The following is a 17,628-nucleotide window of genomic DNA, read 5'->3' as shown; positions in this document are numbered from 1 at the left end:
ACACAGCTGATCCGCCATCCCCTACTAGCATTACACGGCATCTGCGCCTGGCTCCTGGAGGTGGTTCAGGCACTTAGTAAGCAGTGCGTTTTTTTGTAGTACGGCATAGTGTGAGTGATGTGTCATTTGAAGCTGTGCAAAATAATACCACCAAAGAAAGCTTCATCAGTTAAATATAGCAACTGAATCTTAGGAACATTTTTGTGCATAACTTAACTAAGTATGTTGTGCAGCTCTCTAGCTACCCCGAACAATCTGCTGAATTCAAACCTCATGCTGCCCATTGATTGCAACAGGCATCTCTAACGGCTACTCAAGTGCACTGCATACCCTGGCCCCAGTCCAGTAAAGCACTTAGACATATGCCTATGAGTTCCCTAGCTTGGCCGTAGGCTCTTAGCCCTTGTCAGCATTTGAGTGGCTTACGGCAGTGTCAGAAGGCCCCTAGCTGTGGATGCAGAGAGGGTCTTGGGTTTGGAGTGAAGTCTCTGGAACCCTCTTTCTGGCAGGTTTGATTTAGAACCAGAGGATCCACCCGCACAGTGAAGTGAAGCACAGCGCAGAGATGGGGTGCCGCACTAACTTCATCAGTATGGAGCTAGATGTATTTTAGCTTGCGTTATCATGGACCCTGAGCAAATGGGTCCTCCTCGGTGGACAGGTATCTACAGGGCCTTCCCTATGTGCTTATCAGGCTGGCTGATAAAACTCTGCTCCACACCATGAATTACTGTCACAAAGGGGACTTCTCAAGAAGTCTCAAGACTACTCACTCATTTCAGATGTTAATACTGAGCTGTCTCAATATTGTCCACATGAGTTAAACATGAATTAAACAATAGAAAGCATCCCTGAGATTTGCTGGCAGAAATTCTTCTTCCTTCAAGACTCTCAGCAGTAAATAGGAAAACCAATTTTCATTCCAGAACCAGAATTGGTATCAATATGCAGGCCTTCCAGACAAGCTGAAATGACCATTTAAAACATGAAAACCAAGAGGTAAAGATACTGAAAGTGACTGGACGGTGGACATAATTATGCAAGAAGACTTCTTACTACTTTTTAGATAGCCCAAAGCAGAAGTTATTATTTGAAGTGATCATTATTATTTTGAAGTGATCAAAATCCAGTTAGCCTCAGTATAGTGAATAAGCTGTCCACAGCTGAAAAATAACATGCTGCAGAATAGAGAGCAGTGAGTTGGGCATCACTTATGCAACAGACCATTTATGGATATTTTTTCCCCCACAGTAGTGTGCAGTGAGAAGGTGTTACTCAGAGCACTAATTACAGTAGAATAGAGTATTTCTTTGGTCTAAAAATATTCCCACTAAGACCAATGGAATGGCTATTAAAAAACCAAACATTTCCCTTCCAGTGCATAACCCAACTTCCTGAACTTTAAAAAAAGCTTGATGGAGCCATCTCTGAAACCTCTTTTGGTGAGGATCACCATGGAAGTTGCAATAGTTTCCATTAATACTGTAACATATATTACAGGGAGATAAAGGAACTAATACTTCATCTGTGTGTGATAGGTTTTATTTCTTTGATGCCAGATGAAAGAAGTCTCTTTGGCAAGGAAATGGTAATCTCTTGTTGCACATATATCCGAATTGGAAATTATGACACTTCTCTCTGCTTTCCCAAAGCAAAGAAAACAATTCAGAAGCAATGGCAGACAGTGCCTTGGAGTTTTTTACATACTGGGTGTCTGATTCTGCTTGTCACAGCAAAAACTGAGTCTCTATTTAGCAGTGGGGGAAAAACCACCCAAAAAAACCCAATTCTTGTCCTCTCTGAAACCCCAGCAAAATTCCAGGAGGGAACAGACATGAGATCCATTATTATATCTATATTACTGAAAGAAACAGTCAGAAATCTGGCACCCAGACAGTGTGAAATCAGAACAAAACCAAATCTAATCAAACCTTCAGAATCACTACCGAAGTCCAAAAAAAACAAAACAACAGATTATGTACAAAATGCAATGTTATGGGGGAGATCGGTCTGCTCCTTTCTGGATGCTTATTGCCATGTTGACTCGTGGTATGTTTACAGACTGACTAGGAATGAGTGAATTGAATAATGCATTCGTCAAACAGCATAAATATTTTTGCTGCTCAGCCAGCTGGATGTTAACCAACCTATTAATATTTAGCTGATGAATATTCACCCATACAGATGCTTTCATTGGCCTGAGTGCTCCAGCTTAAGTGGATAGCTCTTCTCCATACCCTTTTGAATTCTGAAACATCCGAGGAAAATAAGCATTTAAAGTGACAATGAAAAAGCATCAGAGATTGAAAGAACACATTTCAGCATGTTGCTGGTAGGTGGCGTAATGTGCCAACTGTCTTCAAGTTTCCAAGATGTGCCAAGTGACCTTAAGGACATGCTAGTGATGGACATATTATTCCTTTCAAACAATGGCCCAACCGGTGGCTAGTGATGATACTAGAGATGCACGTAGGAAACAGAGGTATTAGTATAAAACAAACACAGACAAAGCAGCAGTGTAAATAAGGCATGAGAAAATACATTTCAGAGAGACACAAGCAAAAGATATGTGAGAAAACATGTGCTCCAAAGGCAAACTTGCTAAACCAGGATTGCATGAGGCATAGGTCCTTCCCCTCTTCTTGAAAATGTGAGATCAAATTGAAGGAATTCTTTAAACCCATTGTAAGGAGGCATGATATTATTGTAATTAATTGTTATTCATGGTAAAGCAGTACTATCGATGCTAAAATTGAGAGTCTATTATTGTACAAAGTGTGTCTGCTGAGTGCAAATGTCCTTGGTCTCAGTGTTTGCCCACTAAATAGAAAAGACAGGTGCAGGGTTGGGAGGAAGGCTTATAAAACATGAGGAGAATGAACACATTCATCTGACCTAAAAGTCATGGGTTGAGAGATGTTTCCTCAGCCATAAACAGGAAATGTAGGGACAAATATTTCTCTTGGGCAGAACCAGGCAGACCCCTTTCTCAGGAAAAGACAGTTTCTTCTAGACTAGATATGGGGTGTTGACTGGTGTCAACATGGCTGAGACACAAAAACCTTCATCCAGGACTCCTGAGCTGCACGGTCACCTTCGTGTCGGTATGTTAACAATAGTAACCTGCGCTGGAAATCAGTGCGGAGCCTTCTGAGAAATGCCTCCATGTACAACAGCAGAAGGAAAATGAAGTAACTAATTTCTGTGCAGTTCTTCTCTGGAATAGAGCTTTCTTTCAGGCGACCTCTACTTCTGTGATGGCCTTGATTCTGGTGAACTGACTTCAGACTTTGCTACTCTTGATGTTGCGATTTGTCTCCTTTCTTCCTACTTTCTGTCTCTCAATTCACTGCCATTAACATCAGATTTCCAAGTATTTTTGGTGTCTTTCCAAGTCCCCAAGTGTGACAGTATCCTCACCACTTTTATACATTCCCTCCTTCATTTTTTGGCATTTCAGGCTTTCCCTCAGCACAATCAGTCTTTGGGCTACTGTCTCCCTCAGCTTTGTGATGGAGATGAAACCAGACACAGCTGTAACTCCTTTAATCACTGCTGTATTTTATGAGGAGTAGAAAAAGGGGCTGGGGGCAACAAGGTGGTTTCCTTTGTATGCTTCCTGTCTGTCTGCTGTTTTATGCTCTATACTTCAGCTTCAGCGATGCTAGAGGAGAGGAAAGAGGCCAGGACATGGGATGGGTTCTGTCTTAATCTCCCTTCTTCTGATCTCAACTTCTGTTCATGATTCAGCCAAATGTCCAAGACTTCAAGTGGAAACCAAGCCCAGAGTCTCCATTTCAAGGGAATCCGGGGTCCACTATGTTACAGTTTACTGCAGCAGTAACCCACCTCCTGTTCACTGCTGTATTTTCTTCTCTATTCCTCTGCAGAGCCTAAAGCAAGTTGCAGATTAGGTCGGTCTGCGTCAACATCAGGTGTGCCTCCTCCATCTGTTACTCCGCTCAGGCAAGCCAGTGATCTTCAGCCGAGCCAGGTACCATCGTTAGCCAATCGTGAATGACTTCATGTGCTGCAACATGCCAAATATTTCTCACCTCTGTCTGTCATTTGTTACAGTAAATTATTTTTTTGGTTTTTGCCTTTATTTTCTGTGCGTGTGCGTGCATCTGTGTGTGCACATCTCTCATTGGCAATGAAATTCCACTGACCACAGCCAGTAGAATTTTCTTTGCTCTTAATTCCTTGTACCCTCTTCTGTCTTCATTCTGTAATATAAATGTAGTAAAACTGTACTGTATGAATTGGCTGGGTTTTTTATTTTTTTCATGTTTTCTGTACTTTTTTACTGTCTTTAAAATTTATCAAACTTTGATAAATTTAATCTATGTTTTTATGTAAATTTCTTTTAAATCTCTTGTCTAAAGCACTTACACCAATGTTTGTCAATGACTTGTACATACCTGACTTCTGCCCAGTTGTACTTTAATATTTGTGCCAGTCTCACATTTGTTTTGAGCTTAATGCATGATTGTATTACGCTGTGATTTATTGCTGTCCTGAAAACTGCTCTTACAGCAAGTTATTTTGTTTAGTTAAGGCAGCTAGACTCTCTTCAGCTATAGGCCATGTAATGCTTACAGGACTATTAAATAGTCCACTGTAGTTATTATTTATTGTATATTGTTAGGAACCAAAAACCAAATCAAAGGGGTAACATGTCCATGTTTCTTAAACAGAGATACTTTTTTTTGTCCTCACCAAAACCAAAAATGCCACATAGACCCTTGAGAAAGAAATGAAAGTGTTTGGGTTTGGCAAATTTCTCCAATAGCGTGAAAATGGAAAAGAAATAAAGACACGGGAAACCTATACTTACCTTTATTTTATATGCTAATACTGATATTGTATCATTTTGCTGCGCAGACCTGTATTATTAGTTTGACAGAACTAACTGCTGAGAGTAGCAATTGAAAGAAGAAGTTTCACTTAAACATAACATGAATGCCTTCTGTCAAGCTCAAAGCACTCCAGTATTGTATCACTTGTGTGTATGTGTATGGGCCTACACCACTGTGTATGTGTCTGGGTATATATATGCACAAAGAGACATAAACATGTATGTATATATGTGCACATACGTATATGTACGCACACACACAAACACCCTTATTTAGATGGTGAATTTTTGATTGGCTTTCAGGGAATTAGTCCCCATAATCCTATGGAATTTCAATGAGATTTGAGTGGAAAACTCCCTGAGGACTGCTTTCCAATAATCATGTATTTAAGTTGTTTGTAGCTTGGTGAGTTGCTTCTAGAAAGTCTTGACAAAAGTAGTGACTAGAAGAGTAAGGTTGATTTATTCAATCCAGACAGCCAACTACTTGTTAGGAAGGTTACATTTGGGTAGCCTAGTCCATGCAGGTTAAAATTCTTTAACCTGCAAAGCTGATGCTATTGTATTACTTCTGAGCCCTGCTGGACACAATGCCTAACAGAACCTTGCACATTTCTAAAGCATATTTTACATAAGAAAATCAAATCCATAATGGAGATTTAAAATGACAGCCCATTTAAATATCACATCAAGTGTTCCTTCATCTAAGAAAGAAATTAGGGTAATTGTACTTCCAAAGGTTTTGAGTGTCCCAGTGTTCATGTAGTATATGATTTTTGATTAAATGGGTCTCACAGCAGACATGATGCTTTGCTGGTTACTCAGTGGCAAAGGCACCTTGGGTGTTTTGAAGGGATTTTAGTCTCTCAGTTTATATTAAGAACTAAACAATAAGCCTTGAAAGCAGAAGCTGATGTGATAGAAGAGATAATGAGCCTCTTAGAAGTTACAGCCAGGGTTCACTGAAACTGTGGAGGAAAAATCCACCTCACTTCATACAGAAGAAAGGAACAAAGATGATAAGAGGAATTTTCAAGTGACTGTAGAGGGTGATCCTGTTAATTGAATAATGTATAGTATGGACATGGCTTCATGAAAAAGAAGAAAAATTGGTAAAAGCTTTCTCTCCCCATAAGTCTTCCCTTCAAGCTGTCAATCTCTTACTGTCCATCTATTAACCTGTCATTTATTATGATGGCATAATTTTTTAAAGGTGTGGATTTGACCCTGATTCCAGCAGAATGACAAAAGTCTTATTATCTCCATGGTAGAGACAAATATTACTTTGATTGTGTTCTTTATACACCTATTCTATCTTAATGTGCAAATAACCTATGACAGGTGAAATGTGTTTGGAAATGGCTGGGTTGTTAGCCCATTCTGAATCTGACAGATTGTGGTGTACAGGGTATTGGTTTTTGTGTGCTGTGGCTATTGATTGTGTTGATACTGGTTTCCTTAACCACATCATAATCAGCAGTTAGACTTTCCAGAAGATTAAGAGGACGCATCCTGTTATCCACCTCTTTGTTGATGAGATGGGCACAGCTAACATTCATACAGGGATACAAGATCTGGGAAAGGGCAGATTACTCTTAATCAGTTTTCTCAAATCTTCATGGATCCCAAACTGATGTTTTTCAAAATGTTTAACTTGGGGAAAAAAATCAGGTTTGCAACTGAGCTCTCAAGGCCCATCATTTTTAATACAGAATCATTCAAGGAAGTGCTGACGATGCTTAGTAATTAAAAATAGGTCTGATCTAAGGAAACATAAATTATAATCCCAGTCAAATATTGGCTAATTGTGTAACTATTGACATTTAACTCCCCATGCCTTATTTTCTTGTTTGTTTATTGGTGTAGGAATTGTGAGGATTAACCAGTTAATATTCACGAATATATTTATGGTGTATTGGTGGTAAGCATTATAGTGATCATTTATAAGTAAAAAGAAATTGCTTATAAGTAGAGCTGAATTATGTGGCTGGTCTCTGATGGAGAACACTTTAAAATTCTGTAGTGTAGAGTCAGCCAGCAGTTACCAACATGCTGAGCCAGGTAGTGAGCATGCCGTTCTGTACTTCGTTCTGGTAAATGGTGAGGGCATTTTGAAAGAGCTGGTTGCAGGAATTAACCTTGGATGAAGTCGTGAATTGACTCAATTTAAACTGAAAGATAAACATAAGTTTATCTTGGAACTGAAGTTATTGATTGCATAAGGACAAAGTTTAAGAAATTAAGGAAGTAGCAGAGGAAGTCAAGTGGAGAGCTTGGAACTGTAATATGGCAGAAGCATGGAATATATTTGAGCTACAGAAGTGGCATATAGCTATATTTCCTAAATACATACCTTAATATAAATATCCTAAAGAGAGGAGTGTACCAGAGAAGTGTTCTAGATATCACAAAATGCAATGCCTTGTAAAGGTTCTCCTGTGTTAGCAGAGAGCTTTCAGAGAATGGCAAATGTTCTAGAAAGTACAGTAAGTTATAGCTTAGAGATAAGAAATGTGTGAATAAAATTAGAAATAGTGAAAGTCCGAGTTTGGCCTTTATATGGAAATGAAAACAAGTACCAGTTGTTGTAGCCATCCAAGTGGACAGAGAACAGCAGAAGTTAACCACCATGTGAGGTTTATAAAGTAGAATAAACATGGTCCAAGGATGCCCGGATAAATAACTCATCACCCATATTGCTAGAGCCTCTGTGCTGGTGCCTGAGACTTCTGTAGCAGGCATGGTCAGATGTTTCACCCTGCAGTGTTAAATGCTCAGTCATATCAGGGGACCCCCACAGTGAGCAAAATTGTTCACTTGAGTAAAGCAAGCAGGATTTGGAGTCACAGGTATTACTGCAATATAGTGATGTATCCCTGCATCCTGTCATTCTCCACATCTTCACCTCAGGGTAACAAAGGATTACACTCTATTGATGGACTCAAAAATCCCTGTCGCATACAGGATACATGTGCACTGAGCATGTCTGTCACAAAAGAAGAAAACATTTCAAGCAACGTGCACTGTGGAAGTCCCTCTGCTGGAGAGCTGAGCATCTCGCATCCGTATTCTTAATGGACGTAAAATCATCTCTAGGTCACTGCCAGGTTTCTCCAAAACAGTCGTCAGCACACCAAAAAACCACTGGTTTCCATTTTAAGAAAAAGGAGCCAATATAACCATCTCTAGATTTTTTGCTGCAAATGATTTTTGCAAGGTGAAGTTTGTTTTCATTAAGATGTAGACAGCTATTGGAAATCACGTGTATTAAGCTGCATAGCAGCACAGCAGTGCACGTTTATAACGAAGATCCACAATCTGAAGGAAAGTACACCCCTTGAAAACAAAACTCCTGATAGTTACAATGTGGGATTTCAGCTTTTCTGCAAAGCAGAGCCTGTTTTCAGACAGATTTCCACAATACTGTGTACCTTATCTGCAAACGTGCAGCCTCTCTTCATGCTGCCTGTTAGTTACTTGCTTTTCAGCAGGCCGACAGCACTGTCCTTTACTGTTGCCTCCTCGAGGTACGCTATCTTAATTCTGAAGGTTTGAATGCCTCTTAAGGTCTGGTGTCTTCTTGTGGGGAGGACCGGGCAGTGATATCTAGCTCCAATTTAACCAAGGAAAGAAGATTTAAACTTTACAGTGATGATCAAAGTAAAAATCCAGAAGCCATGCTGAGATTAGAAGGAATAACTCAGAGGAGGGAATGAAGATACATGGACAGCTATGAATTAAGGAGTTTCAACTTGCATTGAAGAAATCAAGAAAAAGCTAGAAAATATATCAGAATCAACACAGAAACTTTTGTGGCTTATTTTTAACAAAAAAATGCAGCTCATTTCATTACTTGCCTGGTATCTGCCTGAGCCCCCAGCAAGCTGAGACAGCATTTTTCTTCCCCCATACTACCACATCAGTGAACACGACACAGAAGGCCCACATGATGGACAAACTAACCATTACCTTACAAAAGCTCTCCTCAGGAGAGCTTTAACTTATTTTGTGATTTATCTGAATATAATATAGGAAAGGGGAAAGGCCTCCCATTCACAGAATGGACTTGGCCATGTAGTTATTGTCTTGCACCAAATGAAGTGAATCCATCAATAGTTTATCTGAGTATGTATCTTTGATAGGCAAGAATTTTACATACAAGTTGACTCCTTACATTCGTATTTAGGTGGCTAAATAATAAAACAGACTCATAGAAGGACCGAATGTACTCTTCAGCTGAGATCTATCCTACCTCTGAGATGTCTAAATCAGGGGAATAATATGGGTTCCACATGGGGTATATGAAGAAAGGTGCCTGCAGAAGGGATTCACCTAGCTAAACCCTCAGTGCTGCATGTCTGTCACCTTGGATAACCTGGTAATTTATCCTCCTAATTTAAGCACCTCTGTTGGTTGTGGAAAGCTAGCTGGGATCATTCCTGCTCTGTGTGCGTTAGAGGCTCCTGGACGTTTACCCATGAACAGATAACAGTCATTAAAATTTCCACTGCTCGGTAATAGACATTTATACCTTTTCAGACTTAAGGCACAGGTGCTGAGTGTTAGGAAGAAGCTATATGGATGATAATGCCGGCTCCCCCCTACAGTTAACCTTTGAAATGACGTGCTTTTGGCATCTTCCCTCCTGCCGGGCTTCGGCTTCGTAGTCAGACTCGCTAGCAGTGCCCCGGGGGAGAGCAGTGACCTGAAGTGGTGCTGGGGTGGGTGGGTTGGCTCTTGGTTTTGGTGTTGGACCTCCCTAAGGGAGCTGTCTTAAGGAAAGGGAAACGGAAGCTTTGTGGAGTCCTGCAAGCGAGAGACCAGGGTTTTCCAGCATGGTTTTCTAATGTATTAACGTAGCTGGGGAGGTAGAAAGCAGATCTTTCCACATTAAATGTGCAACTGGAAGGGGGTTCGTCGTCGCATTTATTCCCAGTTGGTCTGAGAGAGGTATAACGTGCACTGTTTTACATTCAGCAAGAACATGAGAAAATACCTTCTTTATTGTTTGGGTCTGTGCCGGAGAAGACCTGGACAGAAATGCACTTTAACAACTGTTCAAAATGAACAGTTTGGAAAATCCAAAGGGCTTAGGAAAAGCTTTCTTTTTCCCGGAGCCGGGAACACGAAGCAGGGTGCCCGCCTGGGGCAGCGCTGCCGTTTCGGCGGCCTGGCAGCCGCCCCGCAGGCCGGCGGGACTGGGCTGAGGCGGGGGAGCTGCCTCGGTTCTGCGTGAAAAACGGGGGCTGCCCGCGGTTTGTGTCACTTTACTGTTCCGTGCAGGCGGCTCACAGCGCTCTCTCGACAGGGAGGCCGGGCCCGGGCCCACACGGCCCGCCCGCCGCGCCGGGCAGGAGGCCGCGCCCGCCGCCCGGCCTCGCTCGGCCAGCCCGTGGCGCCGCCTGGCGGCCGCCTCCCGCGCTGCGCCAGCCGGAGGGTGTCCGTGCCGGCCGGCGGGGCTGCGGCTGCGGGGGAGCGGAGCGGAGCGGGCCGGGCCGGGCCGGGGCGTTTCCCCGGCAGCGAGGGCGCTGCCCTTCTGCCCGGCCTGCGGGGCTCCTGCTTGGCGCTGCCAGTGGCGAAGCCCTGCGCAGCGTAGGGAAAGGTGAAGCCTGTGAAGATCTTGTAGGAACTTCACCCGAATTTTCTAGGAGATAAGTTATTTACTTTAAGAAGTGTGACTTCGATGTGTTGGGGTTTTTTCTCTCCCTGCTGGCTGGAATCGTCAGTGTTGCACCGAATAATTGCAGGAACCTTGTGCAGAAGTCGTTGTAAGCCATGTTCCTGGCAGGCACTTGCATGCCTGCAGAAGGGTGCCTGCACTCTCGCTGGCTGCCGTCCCAGCACCGTGCACAGCCTTGCACCACATCAGCTGGCATTAGGGAGGGAGGGAGGAGGCTTGCACCAGCCTCACCTGTTAAATCCACAATTCTTCCAAGCCACAGCTTAGATAACGTTTTGTTTAAGACTCAATATTTAGGTGCTAACTAAAATGAAATTAAAACATGCACACTTTACCATGAAAAAAAAAAATTCTAGCATTAAAACTGATGTGAAACCTTATCTTCAGGGCAACCATTATTTAATTTTGTGCTCTAGCTGAAAAATCCCGAACTCATATTCTAATTGTTCCACGTTAAAACAAAAGAATGATGGAAGGGAAATATGACAAAAGAAAAAGCTGACACATACATTTAGCTGCTCTCCACATGCATTCTTAGAGCAATACCCTGTAGTTTAAGTGCGGTATAAGCTCATTGTAAGAAATTTGCAAAACTTTAGAGAAATAGTTTAGAGTTGAATTTTGACTAGTACTGAGTACTCTTCAGCAGTGTCTCATGCCTAAGTTCATGAATAACTCTGTACTGGGCCAACTAAGTATCACAAGCCCAGCTCTTAATGTCTCTAGCCTTAGTTGTGTATACAAAGCATATTATAGTCCTTGTATGCCTTGTAAGCATTGTGTTCACCCCGTAATTAATGAATGCAAGAAGGGTAAATTGTTTCTATTATGGCTATAGTTATTTCTGAAGGCGCCTAGACAAAGTACTTCCCCAATGAATTGACATTATCATGCTTTAGTTGGCAAATGTGCATCTGAAAGCATATGATGGGCTCTATGCTACTCTGTGAGCATAAACAAAGCATCTGTGCTCTTCTGTTATTCTCAGCTTAAAGTTGCCGTTTTCCCCAGCAATAGTGTACAAGAGTTCAAAGCAGTCAGTAAACACCCTGCAGTTGTTGGGCATCGTAACAGGGCTGGGTTCCTGACTGCTGCCTTTAATGAATTCTGCTGCTGAAAAATGAGCACCTATAAATCAAGATCCACTGTTCCATATCTGATCACAGCAGTCTTATTTTAACTTCCATTATATGAAAGAAATGCAGTCATTGCAGGCAGATGGAGAACTCTGTAGACTGAAGTACTCTTTCATCCAGTTTGAATACTAGGAAAATGGTAACAAAAAATCATGCTAGTAAGAGAATTTGTATCTGCTACGTAGCATAAACCCATGTCATCGCTCAGTACTGTAAAACTTTCCTAGATGCACTCCTTGACAAATCACAGTCTGAAACTAGCATCAAACTCTAGTGATTCTGCTTTTGTGGTTCTAGTAATACAGAAGGATTTGCAATGGAAGAACCAACTTCTGCATACTTGCTCTCTGGGCCAAAGCAAAAAAAAGATCCCCCTGAGCTGCTGGTTAAAGATCTCAGGGGAGTTGCAGTCCTGAATTCCTATTCAAAAAGAATATCTAACTACTGTGCTAATTTCCACTCTGGTATGACTTTCTCTGTCTCTCTTTTTTCCTCTAATTTTCAAAAGTTTTGAAAGTCTATTGTGTACTTTGGACGTAGAATAGCAAAACATATGAAACAATTCATGGGATGGTGGCAATTGTTTTCTTCTCCCTGTGTGTAAATGCCAAGTGTTCCCCTTCAGCCAGTGCAATGCCTCCGAGATCTCTGTCGCTGTGCTCCTGGAGCCAAGATTATGGTTGTTTCTTTTTGATACTTGATCTTTTTCTTCATTCAAAATGTATGTCCACAGTGTGGGAACAGTCCCATGCCTCTCGCTCTGTAATCAGAGTCCCATGGGGTTTTGGTCTGGACTTTCTATACACTATTTATTGCTTTGGATGGTAGCTTCTATTTTTGCCTGTGAAGCTATTCCCTTAAAGGGACTTAATTACTCCTTATGTTTAACCATCACCTTTAATAAGGCTTGGGATAGTCATTGGATCCAAAACCCGATTAATGTTGGCCAGTAGGATCTACCACAGTAACGTTTGCGGTGGTGTCTAAGAGTCATAGTCCTAAATAAGGTCCCCATGTTTGTAGACAATGTGTGTAGAACAAAGACTGTCCTTACCCCAAAGATTAGTAAGTTCAGTGTAATAGACGAGAAAGTAAGCAGTTGCAGATGGGAGTAGATTGGTAAGTACGTGACTGTCAGGAATTGCTTAAGCTTCGGTTTATGTGGAATTATAAAGTGCAAAAACTATTTGGGGTGCAATCTACTGTATCTTTGACAGTGATTTCAATTAGTTTTATGTGCCACTAATACAAGGAAATGCATTTGAATGTCCGAAACCAGAAAACCAGGTAAATTTTACTAGGAACTTTTTACAAATGATGTCTCTTTCTCAAATGGTCCTCTCATGGATAAGTCCTGCTCCTCCAGTGGAGAAGTCTTTAGTGTCTGTGTAGGCAAAAATGAATGTAGACTGAATTTTGTGGATGCTGGTTTTACAAATAGCGAGGAGGAGAAAACTCCTCTGGGTCCTGCCTGGAAGATGGACAGGCATGGAAGAACCCACGGTGGGGTACAGAGAGAAACGCCTGGCACACGCACTTCACTGATGGGACATGGGCCAGCTTTTGCCTTGAGATGATGTCTGGATTTGACCAGCGTGTGGCCTGAGTGTATTTGAAAATCTGAATCATCCAGAGCCATAGGATTTTGCCTTCTTGTTCAGGCTGAATGTTCACAGGAGTCAGGGATGAGTCATCACACTGACTGCCGCCACCTAGAAAGAAGTGCCAGGGCGTGAGCTGGGTCCTGCAGTGTGTCACACAGCCTTCTGGGGAGTTTGCACTGCTAAAAATCTGTGAGAGTTTGGATTTCCGAGTATGCTTTTGTGCCTTTCTAAAGTGCAGCAGAGCCCCACGCCCACGAGAGGGAGCGGTTGGATTACTTTACACAGTTCTTTTTTTTCTGCAAGGACAAGTATCTTGCACACAGGAAGGCAAAATACTGCTGTTGTCAGTCCAGCTGAATATGCTGTCAACATTTTGGAGGAGAGCAACAAGAAGAATGTTAATGCTTTAGGGAAGGCTCCACATTGCATTGTGTTGAGTCTCAGCGTGAATCTGGTCTTACGTAATCAGTGCATGGGTCCAGAGCAGTGCAAATTGTTTCTAAATATACAAACTGCAAATAGAGAAAACTTGTTAAAAAGGAGAGAAAGAAACAAAAACACAAACCTTGAAGTGGATGGAATTGCCACGTCCATTATCCCTCACCTCCAAGGCAGGCCTGACTGATCGGCATGAGATGCAAATGTGTCAAAGCCATCTTCTGTTGGCAGACAGCCCTGCTGTTGCTGTCCCAAGACCTTTTCTTCAGCATTCAGCTGGGCTGGTCATGCAGCAGGAGCAGGTCACTGCATTGCTGGGTCCTACTTTGCCAGGACTCTGATTTAAGAGCATGAGAGGAGAGCGCATGCTCGGCGGCCCTTGCACCACCGAAAGTGGCCTCCAATTCATGGCGCGGGGGAAGCTAGGCAGAGGTGGACTGAGCACGCACTGCTGTCGCACTAGGTCCCAAGGCCCAAGCATGGCTTTGGTGGCTCTCCTCCACCGTACCGCTCAATAGCATGGTGTTTAGGCACAAAAAAGACCTGCTGGGGAGAAGCAGTGACAGCTGAAAGCAGGTCAGCTGTAGGAAAAGTAATGCCACAGAAAGAGGGTGTCAGAGGTGGGAACAGTGACCAGTCTCTGAGGACCAGACCTAGAGTCTGTCTTCATACCTTTCCTCACCCTCAAGTGCCAGCTTGGCTGCCACTGTTTCAGCTGTGATGGAAGACAGTGGGAGTAAGAATATTGCATTCCCTTACTCTGATCTCTTGTTGTTCTTGCACGGGCTTTGTAAGCTTGCCAGCAGAGTACGGAAAGAGGCTAGTTCCTCACAGAAGTTGTTGAAACTTTTCAAATGCAACAATGTTCTGACAAAGAATGAAATACAGCATTTATGAGGGTTTTCACTTCCCACTCAACATTTTTTTACTGTCTTTACCTAGTTGTTTCTCAGATTGGGAGTTACAATTTCTTTAAAAGGCTTAGGACAGGCATGAGAAGATCTCATCTGTGTGGTGTGTGGTTTCAGGGGGTTGCTATGTTGTGCCTGGTTTTGATAGAGTTGGGACGGTGTGTTTCAGTGCTTTGAAAAATAGTCTTAGCTCAACAGAGAAATTTATGGGGACAGGTGCCGCAGCCAATGCAGCACAATGTAGGTGGTTGTTCCCTGGAGGGTGAGGTACCCTCCTGAGCCCCTGGAAGTTGGTGAGAACTGTGTGCCTCTGGAGCCCGAGGGCTCGGACTTGGGGACAACAGCCAAGTGTGGCCTTTGCATCCAGACCTTTCTTTTGAGAGTCAGACTTGTACATGGGTAGGTAGAATTTAATGTGACATACATAGAAACTAATAACTAAGATTTCCAATAAAAGACTTATGCAGGTCGATGAGATGGGGAGATACAGGGCTTGAAAGTCTTATGGCGTCACTGAACAAGTGTTCCTAAGCTGTAACTCTTGCAGCTTATAAAACATTGAATCAGTGAGATCGCTGTCCTGTCCTGCCTACAACAAGAAGCTAAAAATTATTTGGAAGTTCTTCATCTCATTTTTAGCTGCTCTTACAGTGTTATACATGGTTCTACTTAAAATAGGTAACAACTTTCAGTAATACTAAACAAATATATAATGCAATTTATGTGAAGTTTTGGTCCAAACATCAGTAAGTTGCCTATAGAGGAATTTAATTTGGTAGCATTCCTTCCTCTTAGGGAATCTCTCTTTAAGGCGTTTCTCTTCTAAAACTTGTAAATTCACTTCAAAGCTTGTTCTGAGACTTTTGTGTGCAAACAATTGGTTTAGTCACATTAAGAAGGATGCAGTACCAGAACAATAGCAATTGCTAAGTTTATTTCAAATGGTCTTGCAACCACTATTGAAGACATTGTGCCTTGGTTAAAAAAAAATTAAAAAAAAAAAAAACCAGAAGCATGCAATTTCCTTTTTTTCTTTTTTTTCCCTTCTCTGTGTGTATTTATGTTTAACTCAGGGCAAGAATTTTATAATATTCTTAAAGGAAAAAGTAGAAATAAAAATGGCATGAATTCATGAAAGCATGGGTTTATATATAGGCATTCTCTGTAAATGAACCAAACATTCTGTATTCTAGGTAGAACAACCTTATTTGTCTGCTCATATGCATTTCAGTTACCTCCATGCACTCCCACTTGTCTTACCTTTTTTGTATATGAACTGAATGTATTGTACCATGTTTCTGTTCGAACTGTGTGTGCCTGATGCATAAAACACGACATGGAACAGCAAGGTTTTCCCCACCATCTGCGTTAAGTCACAAACCATCCAAGCTTTGTTCTCATGGTTGTTACCATCTCACCAGAATCTTTCGGTGTTTGTATAGCCTTATACAGTATATTGCACTTACTGTACCTGTATAGTATCTTGTCTGTATACTGTATGCACATAAATATGTATATTCACTCATGTATGTATGTATAGTATGTTTATATATCTCTGTATATGTATGTGTGTTTGTTCATAGTCCTTCACTAGAAATGTGTGGCTATTCATATACATTATGTGTATGCCAATTATAAAAAAGTATGAATGCCAGCACCCACTTTTTGATAACCTACTTTTATTCTCATTTTGTCTTGTTAAACAATGAAAATAAAAAATGTCATGTATTTTAAATGAGAACTTTAAAAGATTATTATTTTTACTAATTTTAAGGTTTCCAGTTCTTCAGAAAAATTATTTTAACAGATCCAAAATTGCAAAGATGTTTGTGTCTCTCATGACAGTTTTCTGTGGCTGAAAAATGTTTGGTAACAGCCCACACTGTATAGTTTTGGTTATCTGCATCTTATGCTTGTCAGGTGCTCCTAGGTTTAGAAATGCCCTTAACCAGCTGGACTGTCATGCTGCAAATCCCAACTCTAGTCACATGAGGGACTTGCCATAAATCTAGGGGGTGACCCATGTCTATAACGTCTTGCATGTATAAATACTGGATATAGAAGGGCCTTAGGCTGGAAAGAAAAGTTTCCCCAGTGCAGGTGAGCCTTGGGAACGGGTGAAAATATCATACTTTATGAGTCAATCTTACGGGAACATTACAGACACTATTTGCTAGACCTCTTACACTTTGTACTCCACAGTAACGTATAATAGCCAATTATATGTTAATATATTCATATATCTATTATATAATTGCCAAAACAGCTAACAATCATTTATTAGCCCTTTGTAAAATTATTCTTAATAACCACACAACTGTATGTAGGCTCAGTTAGCTGGCCTTGAGGCAGCAAAGCACTGGCTTATCTTAAATAGCAAAATATCCCTGTAAATCAAGGGGATGACTGATACATATTTTCCAGTTGAGCATGTGTTTAAGTTACTCACTGAATTGGAGCTTCAATGGTAATCATACATGTTTCTCTATGAGACCTAGGAGTGATAAATTTGCTTCCTTTACAGTTAACTTTATCGTTGTATTAACTTGTCCAGACGGACCAGTCTCAGTGCATAGTAAGTTACCGCAGCAGAGTGGCAGCAGCTACTCAGAAACATCTCAGAAGACAGTTCTGTATGCAGGAAATACTGAGAAACTTGTACGATGACAGAGCCACTGCTAGCAAGAGCCTTCACCCTGACTAAAATCGCATAATAGAAAATCCTTTTCATTTTTTAATTTGAAGTTACAGGGTTAAATTCTGACCTCATTCACGTCAACAGCAAATTCCCATTTCCCTCATAAGCTATAACCGGAATGCCCAAGGAATGCTTTTCGTCAACAAAAAATAGGATGGGGAAAGGACAGGTTCCACTAATGGAGCTCAGTGTTTATGGGCCAGCAGCCTGATCTTAAGCCTTTGCAAGTCGGTGGCAATTAGTGAACTCTTGGGTTCAGTTGGCCCATCTCTTTTTTTACAGTCTGGAAAAGCACATTTAGTA

The 17,628-nt window shown here is 41.6% G+C and overlaps 1 protein-coding gene across 7 annotated transcripts in view; it reads left to right on the top strand.

Annotated features, from left to right (window-relative positions):
- Positions 1-17,628, top strand: part of NYAP2 (neuronal tyrosine-phosphorylated phosphoinositide-3-kinase adaptor 2) — a 147,743-nt gene that overhangs the window by 114,778 nt on the left and 15,337 nt on the right. For all 7 annotated transcript variants that reach the window (XR_003925425.1, XM_030028444.1, XM_030028443.1 and 4 more), the window contains one exon: positions 3,891-3,994. Coding sequence is in view for 6 of the 7 variants with exons in the window: in XM_030028444.1 (XP_029884304.1) it covers positions 3,891-3,994 (104 nt within the window). In the remaining variant the exon portion in view is untranslated. The remainder of the gene's footprint in view (positions 1-3,890; positions 3,995-17,628) is intronic.

Source organism: Aquila chrysaetos, chromosome 10 (genome assembly GCF_900496995.4).
Source record: "Aquila chrysaetos chrysaetos chromosome 10, bAquChr1.4, whole genome shotgun sequence".
In the NCBI taxonomy this organism is placed as follows: Eukaryota; Metazoa; Chordata; class Aves; order Accipitriformes; family Accipitridae; genus Aquila; species Aquila chrysaetos.
The sequence above is the reverse complement of the archived record's forward strand: the minus strand, read 5'-3'. Positions and strand labels throughout refer to the sequence as shown.